Source organism: Patagioenas fasciata, chromosome 3 (genome assembly GCF_037038585.1).
Source record: "Patagioenas fasciata isolate bPatFas1 chromosome 3, bPatFas1.hap1, whole genome shotgun sequence".
NCBI lineage: Eukaryota > Metazoa > Chordata > Aves > Columbiformes > Columbidae > Patagioenas > Patagioenas fasciata.
The window spans coordinates 18,392,195-18,407,581 of NC_092522.1; the positions used below are offsets into that span (position 1 = coordinate 18,392,195).

Here is a 15,387-nt window from a genome sequence, read left to right on the forward strand (position 1 = left end):
GCACTGATGGTGCATGCAACGTTTTCTGGTGATGCCCAGCTGTGCTCACCTGATAGACTACTGGTGTATGCTCTCCAAAAGCCTCTTGAGCATAATACCTTTCCAGACTTTTCCCTTGCTTTTCACCAGATCTCCTAACTTACTGGCTTCAGGCTGGCTTATCAGGTTTTGTGGTTCTGGGTGTGTGTGAGGTTTTTTTGGTTGTATGTGTTTTGGGGGGTGGGTTTGTTTAGTTTATGTTTTAGTTTGTTTTGGTTTTGTGTTGTGGGTGGTGGTTGGTTTTTTTTGAGTTTTTGTTATTTTTTTTAATAATTTCTTAATCTGGCATTAAAAATGAATTGTCTTGCCCAGCTTCTGAACTTTCATTCCAGTCTCCTTCCTTGTGCCCATGCTCACACTTCTGTACCTTGCAAAGAAGTACAAGAAGCTGATCCATGAAAAAATAGTTTAGAGGAGGATCGGTAAATTGAGGAAAAAAAATTCTCCTCTGTTCTGTACATGATCAGTGCTGTCAACCTAAAGGATAGCTTGGAAGCAAATAGCTATGGGCATGTGAAATGGTGAGACTTGTTGTTTTTGTACAGCATGGATTTTTGTTGGAATAAAGTGGCAAGTAGCTATAATTTATGACTAATCTGTGTTACTCTTAAAAGCAGCCATCAGTTGTATAAATGCCCTCCTGGCACCAAGGTGATATTCATACAGTTGTGCAACAAGGAACAGGTTCAGGGAAAGTCACTGCAGAGTCAGTAATATTTCAGAATTTCTTCTAGCTGGTCTGACCACAGATAGAAGTATGACACACTGGAAAAACAGCTTTAATCAGTTCTCTCATAGTACACAGGTTCTGGTGATACAGTTTGTAGACCACAGTTTTTAGCATATTTGTAAAAGCCACAGTTCTCCACTTCTTTCTTTTAGCTAGAAATAATGGAGCTATTTGTGCTGCTTTGCCCAGGGAAGACTATTTTTCAGAATGTTATTCCCTCAAATTTAGTAGTTCATCTTTCTGAGGGTCACTTTAGTAGTCTTCCTGTAATAGCCAAAATCATGATCTTATTGCTCCCTAGATTCAAATGTTCTAGGAAAAAACAAATAATGCAAGGGGCGTTGCATGCATGTAATTGTGTAGTGAATGCAGCAGGAGCTTATAATGCCTTGCATATACAAATCATCTGAACTTGGAAGCTATTCTTTATGGTTCTGCCTGAGAAAGGATCCTGAAGACGATAACCAAGTGAGCTGTGCAAACAGAACTCCCGTGGGTGAGGATATCTGCCGCAGAGGGGGCTCGTGAGAGCACAAACTGCAGATGGGGTTTCCCAAATAACTGTCACACGTAGAGTGCATGTGGGCCTCAGAGCAGGAGTTTGACCCAGTGCACTCACATCTCCACACAGAGACAGGGGAATGTCTCTTTCTCCAATCTCTCTCAAGAAATAGGACATCTGGCAAGGCTAACACTTCTTCTGGCTTAGGTTTTTTTCTTTTTAAAAGTAAGAGTGTAAATGGGAGTAAGTGGAAGGAGGAGACTTTGAAATTGCTGCTGGCTACTGACTTCCTGCATCCCAGATGTCCTTTTTCCTAATGTGTTTGTTGTGGGAGAGCAAGGAAGTTTTGCTAGTAGTTTTTCCAGGCAGTGACTGTTTGAGTAAATTCTTTTGTGTTTGAAAACATTTGCAGAGATTTTGACTTTGGGACTGGATTATTATTATTATTATTATGAGAGTTAATTGAACCACAATGAAGCTAATAGCTGTGTGGAGCCAGTGTATCTGGAACAATTGCAGTAGCCTACTTAATATCTGAAATTGTAAATTATATGTATATTGTATATACAATTGCAATTATAAATTGTATGTTTATTGTATATTTCTCCAACAAAAGAGATGTGAACTAAAAAGTTTGAAAGAATGCTTGAAGTCTGTAGCTTCTACCTGACTCCAGAGTCAACCATTTACCACTTTTTTCCTTTAGATTAAATGTACTTTAAAAAAGCCCAAATAAAACAAAAGAACAAAACCAAACAGAAAAAGAAAAACAACCAAAGAAACCACCAAACAAAACAAACCTTCTCTGAGCTCATTGGTGTTTTAAATGCGAATCTTTCAAGTGACAAGCTGGTGATCTATTTTGGTCACAATTTGGGCTGGTTAAGTATGTCAATAATCTGATATAGATTACTGTTTAATAGCAGCACCTGCAGAACAATATCTTCAGGAGAAGTTGCCAGATGAAGTGGTTCTGAAGATCTTTTCCTACCTGCTGGAGCAGGATCTCTGTAGAGCAGCTTGTGTGTGTAAACGCTTCAGTGAACTGGCTAATGATCCAATTTTGTGGTAAGTGAAAAGCTATTCCTTGTTATCATGAGAAATATTAGATGTGCTGCACAAGATGCCAGTACAATAGAAAAATTGAAATGTTGGTTGCCATTAGTTGAATTAAAACCAATTGTATTTTAATATGCATGGTTTATTTAAGCATTACTTGTTACTTAGAAATCTCTGATTATATCTGTTAAATAGTAAAACTTTTGATTCTGTAGTAGTAGAGATACCAGTTAAATAATTGCTAGTTTAAAAATCAATGAGGTACTCCTTCAGTAGCCATTCCTTTCCTTCTTCCTCTCTTTAACCTTTTTCACGCTTCTTTGGGGATTGTGTTCCTTTATGCATTTCTTAATGTTCAATGCAAATTTTGTCTAGTATTACTAACAGGTTTGTGTTTTTTTGGTTGGTTTGGCTTGATTTTTGTTTTGTTTAATGGTTGGATACTGAGGCTGTTTTCCTTCATGTGAATCCACCTTACCCAGGGTTATCGAGAGCTTGGATAAATGGGATCTAAATTTGCATTACTTTATAAAGGAAAAAATAACATGTGTTTCTTAGGCTGGTGTGTGTGGGTTTTTTTTTTGTTTGTTTTTATGTTTGTTTTTTTGTTTGTTTTGGTTTTTTGGTGTGTGTGTTTCGATGTTGTTTGGTTTTGTGTTTTTTTTTTTTGATAAAGATTAAAACTAAAAGAAAATTAAGTATAACAGGATAAAAAAGGGTTTTTTTCCTGTCCTAAAGACAGTTTTTGGGATGTCTTGTCAGATGAATTGCAACAACTGAGATTCATAGAATCATAGGATCACTTTGGTTGGAATAGACCCTCATGATCCTAGAGTCCAACCGTAACCCAACCTAACTCTAGCACTAAACCATGTCCCTGAGAACCTCATCTAGATGCCTTTTAAACATCTCCAAGGGTGGTGACTCCACTGATGTGGAGTTCCAGTGTCTGACAATCCGTTCTGTGAAGAAGTTTGTCCTAATATCCAGTGTAAACCTCCCCTTGAGGCCATTTTTTCTCATCCTATCACTTGCTACTTGGGAGAAGAGCCCAACCCCCTCCATGCTACAACCTCCTTTCAGGCAGTTGCAGACAGCGATAAGGTCTCCCCTCAGCCTCCTTTTCTCCAGGCTGAACAGCCCCAGTTCCCTCAGCTGCTCCTCATCAGACTTGTGCTCCAGACCCCTCACCAGCTTCATCACCCTCCCCTGCACTCTCTCTAGTACTTTAATGTGCTTCTTATGATGAGGGGCCCAAAACTCAACACAGGATTCAAGGTGCAGCCTCACCAGTGCCCAGTGCTGAGATTCAGTGGCATCATGTAAGTCTGGGCTTAATATCAGCAGGCTCAGACATTGCAATTATTTGTGTTCTGACATTAATCAAAAGAATCCAATTGTGTAGTTCATGTGCTGTGTTCTTCTTTTTAAGGCACTGTAATCTATCCACTGAGTAACTCTTTTTGAAATACAGTACACAATTTGTTCTCCAAATGCATTTTTCAGCCTTTTTTTGGCAAGGTGGGGAAGAGCTGGTGGGACACTTTGTCTTAAGTTTTGTTGTTCTTATGCTACTAGCTTTCCTAAGTGTTAAGGTCATGCTGTAGTTAATGTAGAATTAGACTTTGATTCCACAAACAGCATGAGTAGAAGCTTGAATTTCTTCACGCAAGTTACATGTTGAGAACTCTCTTGCTTGGATCATGAAACACATGTCAAAATTATTCTTGGAAAAACACAGAAGTCAGTCCAACAGAAAAATTGTTTTGGAAATGTTTTGAAGTGGTTGGTACTGATCTTGGTCAAATTTACTGTCACAGACTGGAAAATACTGTTGAAAAAACCCCGGTTTTCAACATTGGGTGTGTTACATTAAAATGGAAAAATAATCAGAAATACATTAATTTTATTTTCTACTTGACACTGCTCAGGAAAAGATTGTATATGGAAGTATTTGAGTACACTCGTCCAATGATGCATCCCGAACCTGGTAAATTTTATCAGATTAATCCAGAAGAATATGAACATCCAAATCCCTGGAAAGAAAGCTTTCAGCAACTGGTAACAGTATTATTCGTTTATATTCCAATTTAAAGATGGTTTATAACAGTAAAAACCTCAACTTCTGAAGTGTGGCTGACAGTAGTAATTTTGGTTTTAGACTTTAAATAAGATGACGGGACTGAGGAGGTGGGGAGACATCTGTGTTGTGTTACGCAACAGAGGGAGATCTGAAGTTACGTCCTGTTTTGGGGTCCACCTTAGGCAGACGCATCATGGGGAAGAGGAGTGCTTGAGCATCTGGCTTTTATCTTGGGCTGTCCTCATGTTTTTTGCATCACTGAAATTCTGTGAGAGAGAGATGCTCATGACCTGTGACTCACAAATAAACTTGAAATATATTGTTTTCATAATATATTATAAAGTTAGTGTGCATGTTAGTTGTCAGATTCATATGCATACTCCTGTACTAAACCAAACAGTATATATTGATATCACCATTTCAGCTGATGTGACTGGAGCTACACAAGTGATTGAACCTCTAATCCAAAGCATCAAAAGTATTCTAAGAATGGCTGGGCATGATATTTGAAAAACAAAAGTAAGAGAAATAGATACCAAGGACAGTGTTTTATATGAGGCTGTGTGTAATTGATTGATGAAATTCTGAAGCTTGTTGAGGACAAATACTTGATTTGGCTTTTTTGTTCAGTACTCAATTGTGAAGATAGAGGATTCTGTTTTCCTCACCATATAAATGCAGTTTGTTTTGTGGCAAGCTGCTAGAAAATCAAAAGAACATCTTTTGCGGAGTGTATAAGGTATATGAGGCTTTCCACTCAGAGGCTTCTGGCTGTAGGTTAGCCTTTTGGTTTATTAGATCACTCTCTTAGCCTCAGATGTTTTTTTGGTGTTGCCATTTCAAATTGGGTGCCTCATATGGGAGATCAGAATATGATCCTTAGTTCCTGGAACAAACCAGTATCAGCAAATGGCTTGCTAATTAGAGGATTTGTGTGTATGCTTTCAGATCCACCTATCTGCAAGCTTATCATAAACTTTTTTTCCATGTTTCAGTACAAAGGAGCACATGTCAAGCCAGGTTTTGCTGAACACTTCTACAGTAATCCTGCAAGATATAAAGGAAGAGAAAATATGTTGGTATGTTTCTAAAGCAGTTTTTAAGGATATATATCTGCATGGTTATTACTCTCTGAACTTGTCCCTTTTCTTCTAGTATTACGATACCATTGAGGACGCTCTTGGTGGAGTTCAAGAAGCTCATTTTGATGGACTTATCTTTGTTCACTCTGGTATATATACAGATGAATGGATATATATAGAATCTCCAATCACCATGATCGGTGCAGGTATTTAAACTGAGAGCGTCTTTGTCTCAAAGTATGACCTGTGTTAATTACAAAGGTATTCTGGTGTACTAAATATTCAGTATAAAAGTCTGTCTTTCTTCAGCAGCCTATTAAGTAAGTGTTTTCTGTACAAGTGGCACTAACTAAAAAACAGCTGATGCTTCAGACTGAAGTACTGTTGTCTGCTTTGGTAGTTCTTGGAATAACTTATTTATCTTTTTATTTTGTTAGAAGAAAAAAATCAAATTTGTCAGAAAGCATATTCAGTTACAGGACTGCAGTTGAAATTTTCAGGTGGTTCTTATAAAATTTGTTTATATATAACCTATCTCCAGAGTAGAATCCAGCAGCGAGAGCAAGCCCAAATTAGTATCTGTCCCATTTTTGTCAGCGTTGTAATTCCATCATGAGGAAGTAAATGAGAGCATCCAGCAGAAAGATTCTGAGACTGGAGGTTCTTTCTCTGTTTGTCTCCCAGCTGTTCCTATAAAGGAGAACCTTTATGGAGAAGAAGATTTTCAGAATAGGAAAGTTTTAGGAAGTTAATATAGAGTAATACACCTGGCTGTAAATTGTGGTGCTTGTGGAACTGTTTGCTTTTCCTGTCCCCACTGTAAGCATGCTAATCCCTTGTAGCAGGAGAGAACGGGAAGAATTTAGCCTGTGTTAATGTCTGGTAGAGATCTTGGTTAAGAGGTCTCAGAGCGCTTGCTCCTGAGGTGACCCAGAAGTGAACTGTCTGCTTCTGATGTTTTTTTTTCTGAGATAACTGCCAGTCTGGGCTGATTGTGCTTTTTGTTTGGTTTTTGAAAAAAGTCCCTCTGTTCAGGTATCTGTTCTGTGTATCAACTGTTCTGTTCTTGAGTGATTAATCTGTTCTTGTGCTTCTTGCCTGGGTTTTACAGCCTTGGCAGTGAGAGTGGTTTGGACCAATGCAGTCACATTATTCCAGTGTTAGCCTTAAAACTTGTCCTTGCAGATCTGCGAGATGCAGCCGTGTTGGTATGTTAGTTTGTTGGTTTGTGACTACATTTCTGAAGCCTAGTCTGAGGGACCAGGCTAGGACTAGTCCAAAATCAGTCTCTTCTATGCTCCCTGTCCTGCAATATACATGGTGTGGATCTCTGATCCTCAGCACTGTTTCACTCTGTTGTACCAGTCATGTTTTGCTGCAGTGCTTGCTAATGCAGGCATGCCTTCAGACAAATAACAAAATACCCCTGAGTTCTGTTTCAGATGGATGGCAGTAAAAATGCCAGTACATATTAATAAAGCGTTTAAAATCTAGACGAAGCTGGATCAGCACTGTCCTAAGTTTCATGAGATGACAGCTTAAATATCTGGTTAAACTTGTACATGTTCTCTGGCTCCTTTTAAGTTTTTAAAGTCTCTCTGCTTTCCCTTCTACTGGAATTAACCTAAGTTACTCAGAAAAAACCAGTTAACTACAGTTCTTTAAAAGCAAGGGATCTGTATTGTGTATTTTTGTAACAAAATAGCTGTCTTGGGGAACAAAAGCTCTGAGAAGAATCCAGAAATGCTAGATGTATTTATGTTTTGGTTTCTGGCACTGCTGTCTCTTCACTTCCTCAGACTTTCTCCACTGAATGGTCAGTGACATTGTAGAGAGAGTCAATTTTCATTTGTCTGGAAAAGAAAACAAATTAAAGTGAACCACTAAGCCTTGGAGAACTACCTCTTCTCTGCTCAGTCTGGCATGCTTTTCAAAATGGCAGGATTAAGGCAGCACCAAATCTCTCTGCAATTCTACTCAAATTTCTTCAATAGTTTCCTCTGCTAACTTCTGAAGTAGAAACACAGCTTTACATATCTTGAGCTTTCATGAAGCTTCTGCTTTCTCATAGAAGCAAAATATTCTTACATAATAATATCTGGCATTCTAGGTTGGTTCTGTTACATTTTGGGTTTTTTAAATTTGTTTCCTAAAATCTAGGGGAAGGAGTCAGGTTAAGAAGGAAGCTTTGGGAGGTATTATTAGTATTGTGGCTTATCTGAAATGTCAAGTAAGAAGCAAGAGTAGACGTTCTGTAGGGAGATGAATACATCTGGTTTGGTGGACAAAAATACCTATGAATTTCTTAAAATAATTCAATTTTCCAGGATTGAGGAGGGGATGTCAGATTACTACAGAAACACAAGCCTTCCGCAGAGAACTCTTCTCATTCGGGATGTGAATTCTCTCATCCTAGTGGCTGAGTTTCAGCAGTAGTACAGATGCATGTCCTGATCTGAGAATCTTCACTAAATATGTTGGGTTTTTTTAATTTATTTTAGGAGATACAGTTTTCATTTTTTTTCCTTTTATTTTCCACTTAAGTAATGTAGAAGTAAGTGAAAAAGGGATTACTAAAGATTTTCCAATGAAGAAAAAAAAATCTGTTAAAAAGAAATAATTTTAAGGGTAGAAAAACTGGGTCTCTTTTTACTTTTGAGTGCAAGAGAACTGTAACATGTCTGAACTCTTCCTTAAATAACAATTCTGTGTCTTTGAATTGAAAATTATACTTTAGACTAGCCTAGAGCTGTGTTCTTAGCAGATTTTAAAGACTGCAAGATCCAAAAGGACCTCTGTATTTTTTTGCGTGATACGATTGAACTAGGGTCACAACTATTTCCTGCAGAATCTAGTTATTTTTCTATTAATGTACTGAAAAGTGAAATTGTTCCTTTTGAGGAATAAAGGAATTCTGCAGCAACATCCAGATAACTTTTAATTCTTTGGGCAGACCCTTATTGTAGACTTTCTGTCTAATTATTTCTAAATGGTCTCATCTTGGTCCTTAAACTGAGCATGAATTCATGTCCCGTGGACCATGACTCCCTTAGACTTCAGCAAATTCTTGATTTCTTGAGGGCTATGGTTTGCTTGATTACAAAACCAGTGGCCCTTTTCTGTTTCTTATACTGGTGTCTCTCTTCTAAAGTGGTTTAAGCCAAAAGTGGAATGGATGTTGCAGAGAATTTCACTGATGCATTTAGAATGAAAACAATGCTTGAGCAGGTTCCGTTCCCTCTCCAGCCTTTTCCTAGGAGGGATCTAAGTGCAGTGGTCTTACTAATTGACGTGTTCCATAATGGGCATCCTGGGAACTCCCAGGCTTGGAGACCTGTAAAGTAACTCTTGTGCGGAGAACAGGAGAACATCATCCAAGTCACGGCAAACACCTCCAAGCACAGTTCCACAAAACTCTCCACTGTGTTTGATAGTGTTTCAGAGCATCCAGTGTGAAGTGCAGTTTTTTCCTTGTCTCCCTGAGAGGAGAACACAATTCTGATATTCATGTATGGCTCTTCTATTTCCTGTTAAGTGCTCCATTTATTTTCTGGTTTTGGCTCACCTGCAATCCTGTGGTGCTGGGTTTTTCTCAAATGCTGAAGTGTGAGAACCAGTGCATTTGCACCATGATGAAAAACAGTTAATTATATAGAAACGTTACCAGGCCACAGAAAAATACTTCTTGTGTCCTCATCAAAGCCTCTTTTAGTTATTATCTAGTACTGAGTTGCAAGTGGTATGAAGAAGAGCTAGACTACCTTAAAATATATGCAGCTCTGCAGTAATGAGAGCAGAGATCTGGCTTTTAGATAGTCAGAACAAGCTGGATAATGATGTAAATCTTGCTTCGTTCTGCTTGGCACCTTTCTACCAGAGTGATAAAGAACAGTACATACTGCTTGTCTGTACTGGTGTCAAAAGACAACAGAAAAAGATCTGCCCCTGAGAAATCCCATCTGTAGGCTCTTCAGTAAAATATTGAATTTAGGGCAAATACCTGGTCAGATTTGTGTGTCTGGAGTTGGGAATGGTTAAAAATTGCTGTCAGGTAAGCTAAGCTATCTGCTATAGTACATGAAACTTCCATATTTACATTTCATGTATTGAGGAAGGCCTCTTCTGGCTTGTGTATTTGAAATGCAGTTTTGAATCAAACTATCTTGCTTGCGAATGAGTATTGTTGATTTTATACCCATGTAAGCCTGTTGGTAACTTGTGCTCCCTCTGCTGGCTGTTGCCAGGCCAATGTAAACATCTCCTTCCCTTGGATTAAGGATGAAGGATAGAGCAGAGCCTTGCTTGTAACATGGGAAATCAAACTGCAGATTATGAGAACTTGCAAATGAACCATTTTGAAACCTTCTGTACAGAAGGATAGTTCAATCTAATCTTAAAGTATTTTCTTGTGAAGAATAATGAAGACATCAGTTCAAAACTATGAATCTTACATTTGAGAAGTGTGGGGAGGTTACTTGTAGGTCATGAGCAGATTACTAAGGAATTGTTTAAATTGGTTTGAATTAGGGATGGAATTTATGTATTTACATTTAACAAAAGGATTTAGAATACGAAAATAAATTGTACTTAGTAACAGAATTTCAGTGCCTCTAGACCGGAATCTGTATTTAAACTCTTCATTCAGTCTGTAATAAGTAGTATTCAAAAACTAGCTCTGTACAAGTCAAGATTTTTCTCATTGCTGCTAGATATTCAATTGGTGCAAGACTGGCTTAGTTAAAGACTAGTTTCTTTGTCTGTTTTGAGATTCTTGACATAAAGACTATGTATGAAGAAGAGTGTTCATTTTCCTTTGTTACTTTGAAGATAATTCTGTAAGTTTTTTTTTCAGCTGGATAAACTAAGACTTATTAAATGTCTTCTTTACAGCACCTGGAAAAGTAGCAGATAAAGTTATAATAGAAAACACTAGAGATTCCACCTTCGTTTTTATGGAGGGTTCTGAAGATGCCTATGTTGGATATATGACAATCAGGGTAAGAAACTCTAACTTGAGCAGAGCTTTTAACTTCATTTTAATGCCTAAGCAATTAAATAAATACTTCATTTCTGTGTTGTCTTCCTTTTTCAGTTCAACCCTGATGACAAATCTGCTCAGCACCACAATGCACACCACTGCTTAGAGATTACCGTGAACTGCAGTCCAATTATAGATCACTGTATTATTCGAAGTACTTGTACGGGTTAGTGGGCTTTTTATTGTTTGAAATTAACACTGTTTAAAGTTACTAAACTAACCAGCATACATGAAAGCAGCACACAGATTTATTATCAATATTGCCATATTTTGTATTTTGATGCGGGTGTTTAATACAGGTCTGCAAGCCTTATTGCTTTGAAATGGCATTATTACAATGACATCTTTGTGTACAAGGCCCTTGTGATAACCAAGAGTCTCTTAGTTGAATCAGTTTGGACTTTCTGGGCAGTTAGTTTAAAACCTGAAAAGTAACAGTTTATATAAACTTACCTGGTTTTGGTCTGTATAGTTGTAGTTGCGGGAGAGCGTATTTGAAGGGGGCACACATGGGACTTCTACATTAGGTTCATTACAAGATATAGTGTTGGGATTGATGGCATTAAAACAGTCATGAGCTGTAACCGCTAAGCTAAGTTCACTTTCCTGTCAAGAGTGGAGTGATTTGACATACTCAAAGTATGAATTCTTAGCTATACAGGCAGAAGAAATGCATAGTGTGGAAAGTTAGTCTCATTTTGCCATCAGAAATAAGGAGCAAATTGTACTGCCTGATTTGGGAAACACTGGTAATCTGGATTCTGGAAAGAAACGGTCAGAGGCAGTGAAAGTGAGAACCTGGATGGCAGTTCAGTTGTTGGCAGGAAGACATGGCAGCTCACAGGCACAAGACATGGCGAGTTTAATGTGTTTGAATACAAGCAGATGAAATGGAATTGGCCTGTCAGAAGAGAGGTACCGGAGAATTAAGGTATTGAGCCTTAGTGTGGAAATGGCAATATGAACTTCACGTACCTAAGTTTAGCTAGCGAAACAGAATGGATCTTTACAGCAGGCTGCGTGTAAAGGTTGCTCAGCTCACTATAAAGGTGAGGATACAAGATCTTCAGCTAGACAAACTACACTTTTCGGGTATGAACTATGGAGGAGGGAATTCTGCAGGGAACTGTAATAAGAACAGTGGAAGGATTCCTTGTCTGTGCCTTGTAGAGGAAGATCTGCTCCTTCTCAGAGGTGTCAGACTATAAAACACAACTTCACTTTTGGTCAAGGCAGCTCTACGCTTTACATCACCATCTGTTTTATTTGAGACATATCAGCTAATGTGTGGAAGTGTTAAAAATCAGAAAAAGAGGAACAAAGGGACAGGTAGCTGCTCTCAGTATCTAGACTTTGTTTAATGCTAAATACTGAGACACTGAAGTAAATGAAGAAAATTTGTTCTTGAAGTTTCTATATACCAACATATTACCAGTATTGGGGACCGTGGTAACAACTGAGAGGAGTTTGATTCATTTCTTGGACCACGTTCAGCTTGGTTATAAAAGCAGTTTGAAGTGCTTCATGGCTTGATGTTGAAAGGTGCTTGTAGATAAGGTAGTAAGGTCTTGATGTTTTGGTGAAAGTTGTTTATTAAAATTAAGCTTTAACTTTTTTCATGACTACTTTTAATTATGAAAGACTGTTTCTGAGAATTTGGTACTTCTGCCCTTTAAATACTCCGGATTTCTGTGTTTTTGCTGCATTGTATTGTTGCTTCTCTTTCTCCAAACTTAAAATTTCTGGTCGATTTTTGGAGGCTGTGTGTAGGCTATACTATCATCACTTATTGATTATTAATTTTTATTGACTTTTTAAATCCTACCAAGCCTCACTTTACACACACTCAGGATTTCCTGAGGTTACAAAGGGAAGAGGAGTGGCAATCTGCCAGAAAAGGCATTTAGTGTTTCCAAGTCAATGACATCTCTGAAATATTGTTCCATAAAGCATTCAAAATCTTTTTCCTAGCACATGCTTGAAACCCTTTCTTTAGAACTCCTAATTGCGTTAAAGCATATTTCTACATTGTGTCATATGTGAAGTTCTTAATGTATATAATATGTAAAGGTGGGAGCTATGTAAGTACTAGTGATTTAAGCTGGAAATCTCCTGCTACCAATCCAAAGCATTTTTGAAATATTTTAAAATAAAGTTTGAATGGCAAGATCCTGAGTCTGGAGCTTCTATTGCATACATTGTAGAGAAAAACTGTATTAGTCTGCACCTTGATAGACGAAACAGTAAGTGCATTGGAAATGTGCCTTCTTAAAGTATTGCATAAGTGTGTGCAATCATTATATTCTGAGTAAACAAATAAAGCCGAAACCAGTAATACACGTGCTTGGTGCTCTAAAATGACCAGTTTCACACAATCAATAATGAAGGCCAGTGAAGTGAGTCAGAATAAAGATTACTTTCATTTAAATAAGCAAAATGTGATAGAGTTATGCTTTTAGAACATCACACTGGGAACCAAAAGAGGTAGAGGAAAGGGGAGTGAAGGCAGCTATGAAATATAAGAAATGAGAAGCTATTAACAGTTAATATAAATAGAAAACTAGGAATCATAGGAAACTGTGGGAAACTCTCCCCCCCCCCCCCCAAAAAATACAAGCACCCCAATAAATACCAGCACCACCCTGCAGGAGAACTTGAAAAACAAGACAAGATATAACATCTGTCTAGAAAAGACACTGCTTGTGTCTTAACTTGGGGAACAAAAGGAGTTTCAGCAGTGATGCTGATCCATCATAGATACGGAAGAATTTGAATGGCAAAGTGTTGTGTAATTTTTGTTCCATATTTAATGAGAATAGGCAGGAATGATAAAAGGCTCATACCCTAGAGGGAAAATGAAATACATCCACTCCTGACAGTAACTATGGATGAGGTTAAACAGCTGTAAAAATAGACATTCTAAAATCATGCAGGAGTTTAAAAAGAACTGGCCAAGAAATCTTCTGGGCTCCTATTGTGTATCAACAGTAACTTGAAACCTGTTTGAGATGGTGTATGGCCTGGGGAGGGGGGCGATGGAGTAAACAGGATGAAGTATGGCAAGCACTACTGGCTATTGATCTTGGGTAGATCAATGAGGTCATAGATGTGGGGGTTTGGTCCATCAGGAATTTAAAATTTATGATTGAAGCAAATTAGTGTGTATTTACAGAGGGTTAAAATGGTTGCATCACACTGTTAGCATTTTTTTATTGCTTCCTTTGACTAAAGAAGGTAGCAGTCCCAATATAAATCAGATTCTTGAAAAAATATTTGACTTCAACCTACAGTGCCTTAAAACATTAGAATTTTACAGAATTACCAGAGCACACACAGATGAAAAATAACCTGGAAGCTAATTATAAACAGCTTTTTTGTGACTATTTCGAAGATGGCCTCTTGACTTTGAACCACTTTATCAATGATTTGCTAAAAAAAACAATATGCATATTAATGAAACTTGTAGATGTGAGATTATTATCAGCAACCAGGAGGATGGGTTGCTCTGCCCTTTTTGGAAGGTGGGCTCTCAAATAATATTCACAGTAGTGTGAACAGGTATGAAGTTACACACACAACTCACTTTGGTTCCTAGTTTAAGTGATAAACCTATCTTCTGGGAGGCTGGATTTCTAGGAAAGGCTTAGTCACTGTGGATAAACATCTAAACATGAGGCCTTGTGTAGTCAAGTGGCCAAAAGAACTAATGTGATCCTTAGTTATGCTTGTGGGAATATTGAGCAGAAGTAGAGAGGCTGTATTACACCTCTGCTTCCTCCTGCTCCAGAGTGAAGTACTCTTTCCTTGTGTCCATAGCAACATGTTGAAAATATGGAAACAGTTCCGTTAGAAGTCATAAAAGATAAAGCAGAAAAATTCAGTTGTAATGGAAAAACATACTGGCTGCAACTTATTTTATCAAAAGGAGACTGAAGGAGTAAATTGCTTGCACTGAATGCGTGCATGCGTTGGGTATGGCATACGCTGGTGTAAAGAGAACCAGTAGCTGGGTGCTAAAGCTGGAGACATTCAAATGAGAAATTAAAGTGTAAATTAACAGGGTGACAACTCTGTAACCAGCTAACAAGCTGTATGGTGGTTTCTCACTTGTTGGAAATATTCAAATTAAAATTAAATGTGTTTCTAAAAGATATGTGTGGAAGTTCCTTCTACTAGAATTGAAGCAAGAATTAATTCAGGGAATTATTATAGCCTGTATTATTCATAAGGTCAGACTAGACAATTAAAATAATTTCTTTAGGATTAAAAAAAGAAAAGCTCTGTAAATGAGTCTATGAATTATTGAAGTATAGTCTTTGTGGTATTACGCTAGAAGGTAATATGAAAGCTTACTAACAGACCGTGTGCTGGCTTGTTCATGTAGTGATGTTTGGTTGCAGGGAAGGTGTGCGTTGCAAAGGGCAGATAACCTCAGGTGAGGTCTCACCCTCTGAAATCACTGTGGATCTGTCATTGGTTTGTGCTGACCACAGAATCTCATGTTTTCATTCTTCGTGGAGTACAGGGAATGGAGCTGGTCTGATGAGGTCCTGAGCAGTTTTGAGTCCCAGCTGCCTAAATAGTGTTTGTGTTTTGGGGCAGTGGTGTGGGAGCTGAAATCATGAAGAGCTTTGTAATGCAGTTGGGAGCAGACCTGTTTGTTTCTGATGTGGAGTTCTGTACTCGAGACTGTGCTGCTGGTCTCCTGCTCATCTTTAGTGTGTCTTTGTCTGCCATGAAGTTACGATTTGTTTGGACTCTTTGAAGTACTGGGTTATGAAAGTTATGGGAAGTAAAATAAGGCAATAATTAGCATAGAATATTTAATGTTTCTGTTACTTTTTGTCTGTTGTG

The 15,387-nt window shown here is 38.0% G+C and overlaps 1 protein-coding gene across 2 annotated transcripts in view; it reads left to right on the forward strand.

Annotated features, from left to right (window-relative positions):
• FBXO11 (F-box protein 11) overlaps positions 1-15,387 on the forward strand; it is a 75,411-nt gene that overhangs the window by 41,234 nt on the left and 18,790 nt on the right. The window contains exons 4-9 of one of the 2 annotated variants that reach the window (XM_065835357.2): positions 2,195-2,339; positions 4,262-4,391; positions 5,409-5,492; positions 5,569-5,701; positions 10,386-10,492; positions 10,588-10,699. In XM_065835357.2, the coding sequence (XP_065691429.1) occupies positions 2,195-2,339; positions 4,262-4,391; positions 5,409-5,492; positions 5,569-5,701; positions 10,386-10,492; positions 10,588-10,699 (711 nt within the window). The remainder of the gene's footprint in view (positions 1-2,194; positions 2,340-4,261; positions 4,392-5,408; positions 5,493-5,568; positions 5,702-10,385; positions 10,493-10,587; positions 10,700-15,387) is intronic. The other variant, XM_065835358.2, reaches the window with a different exon arrangement.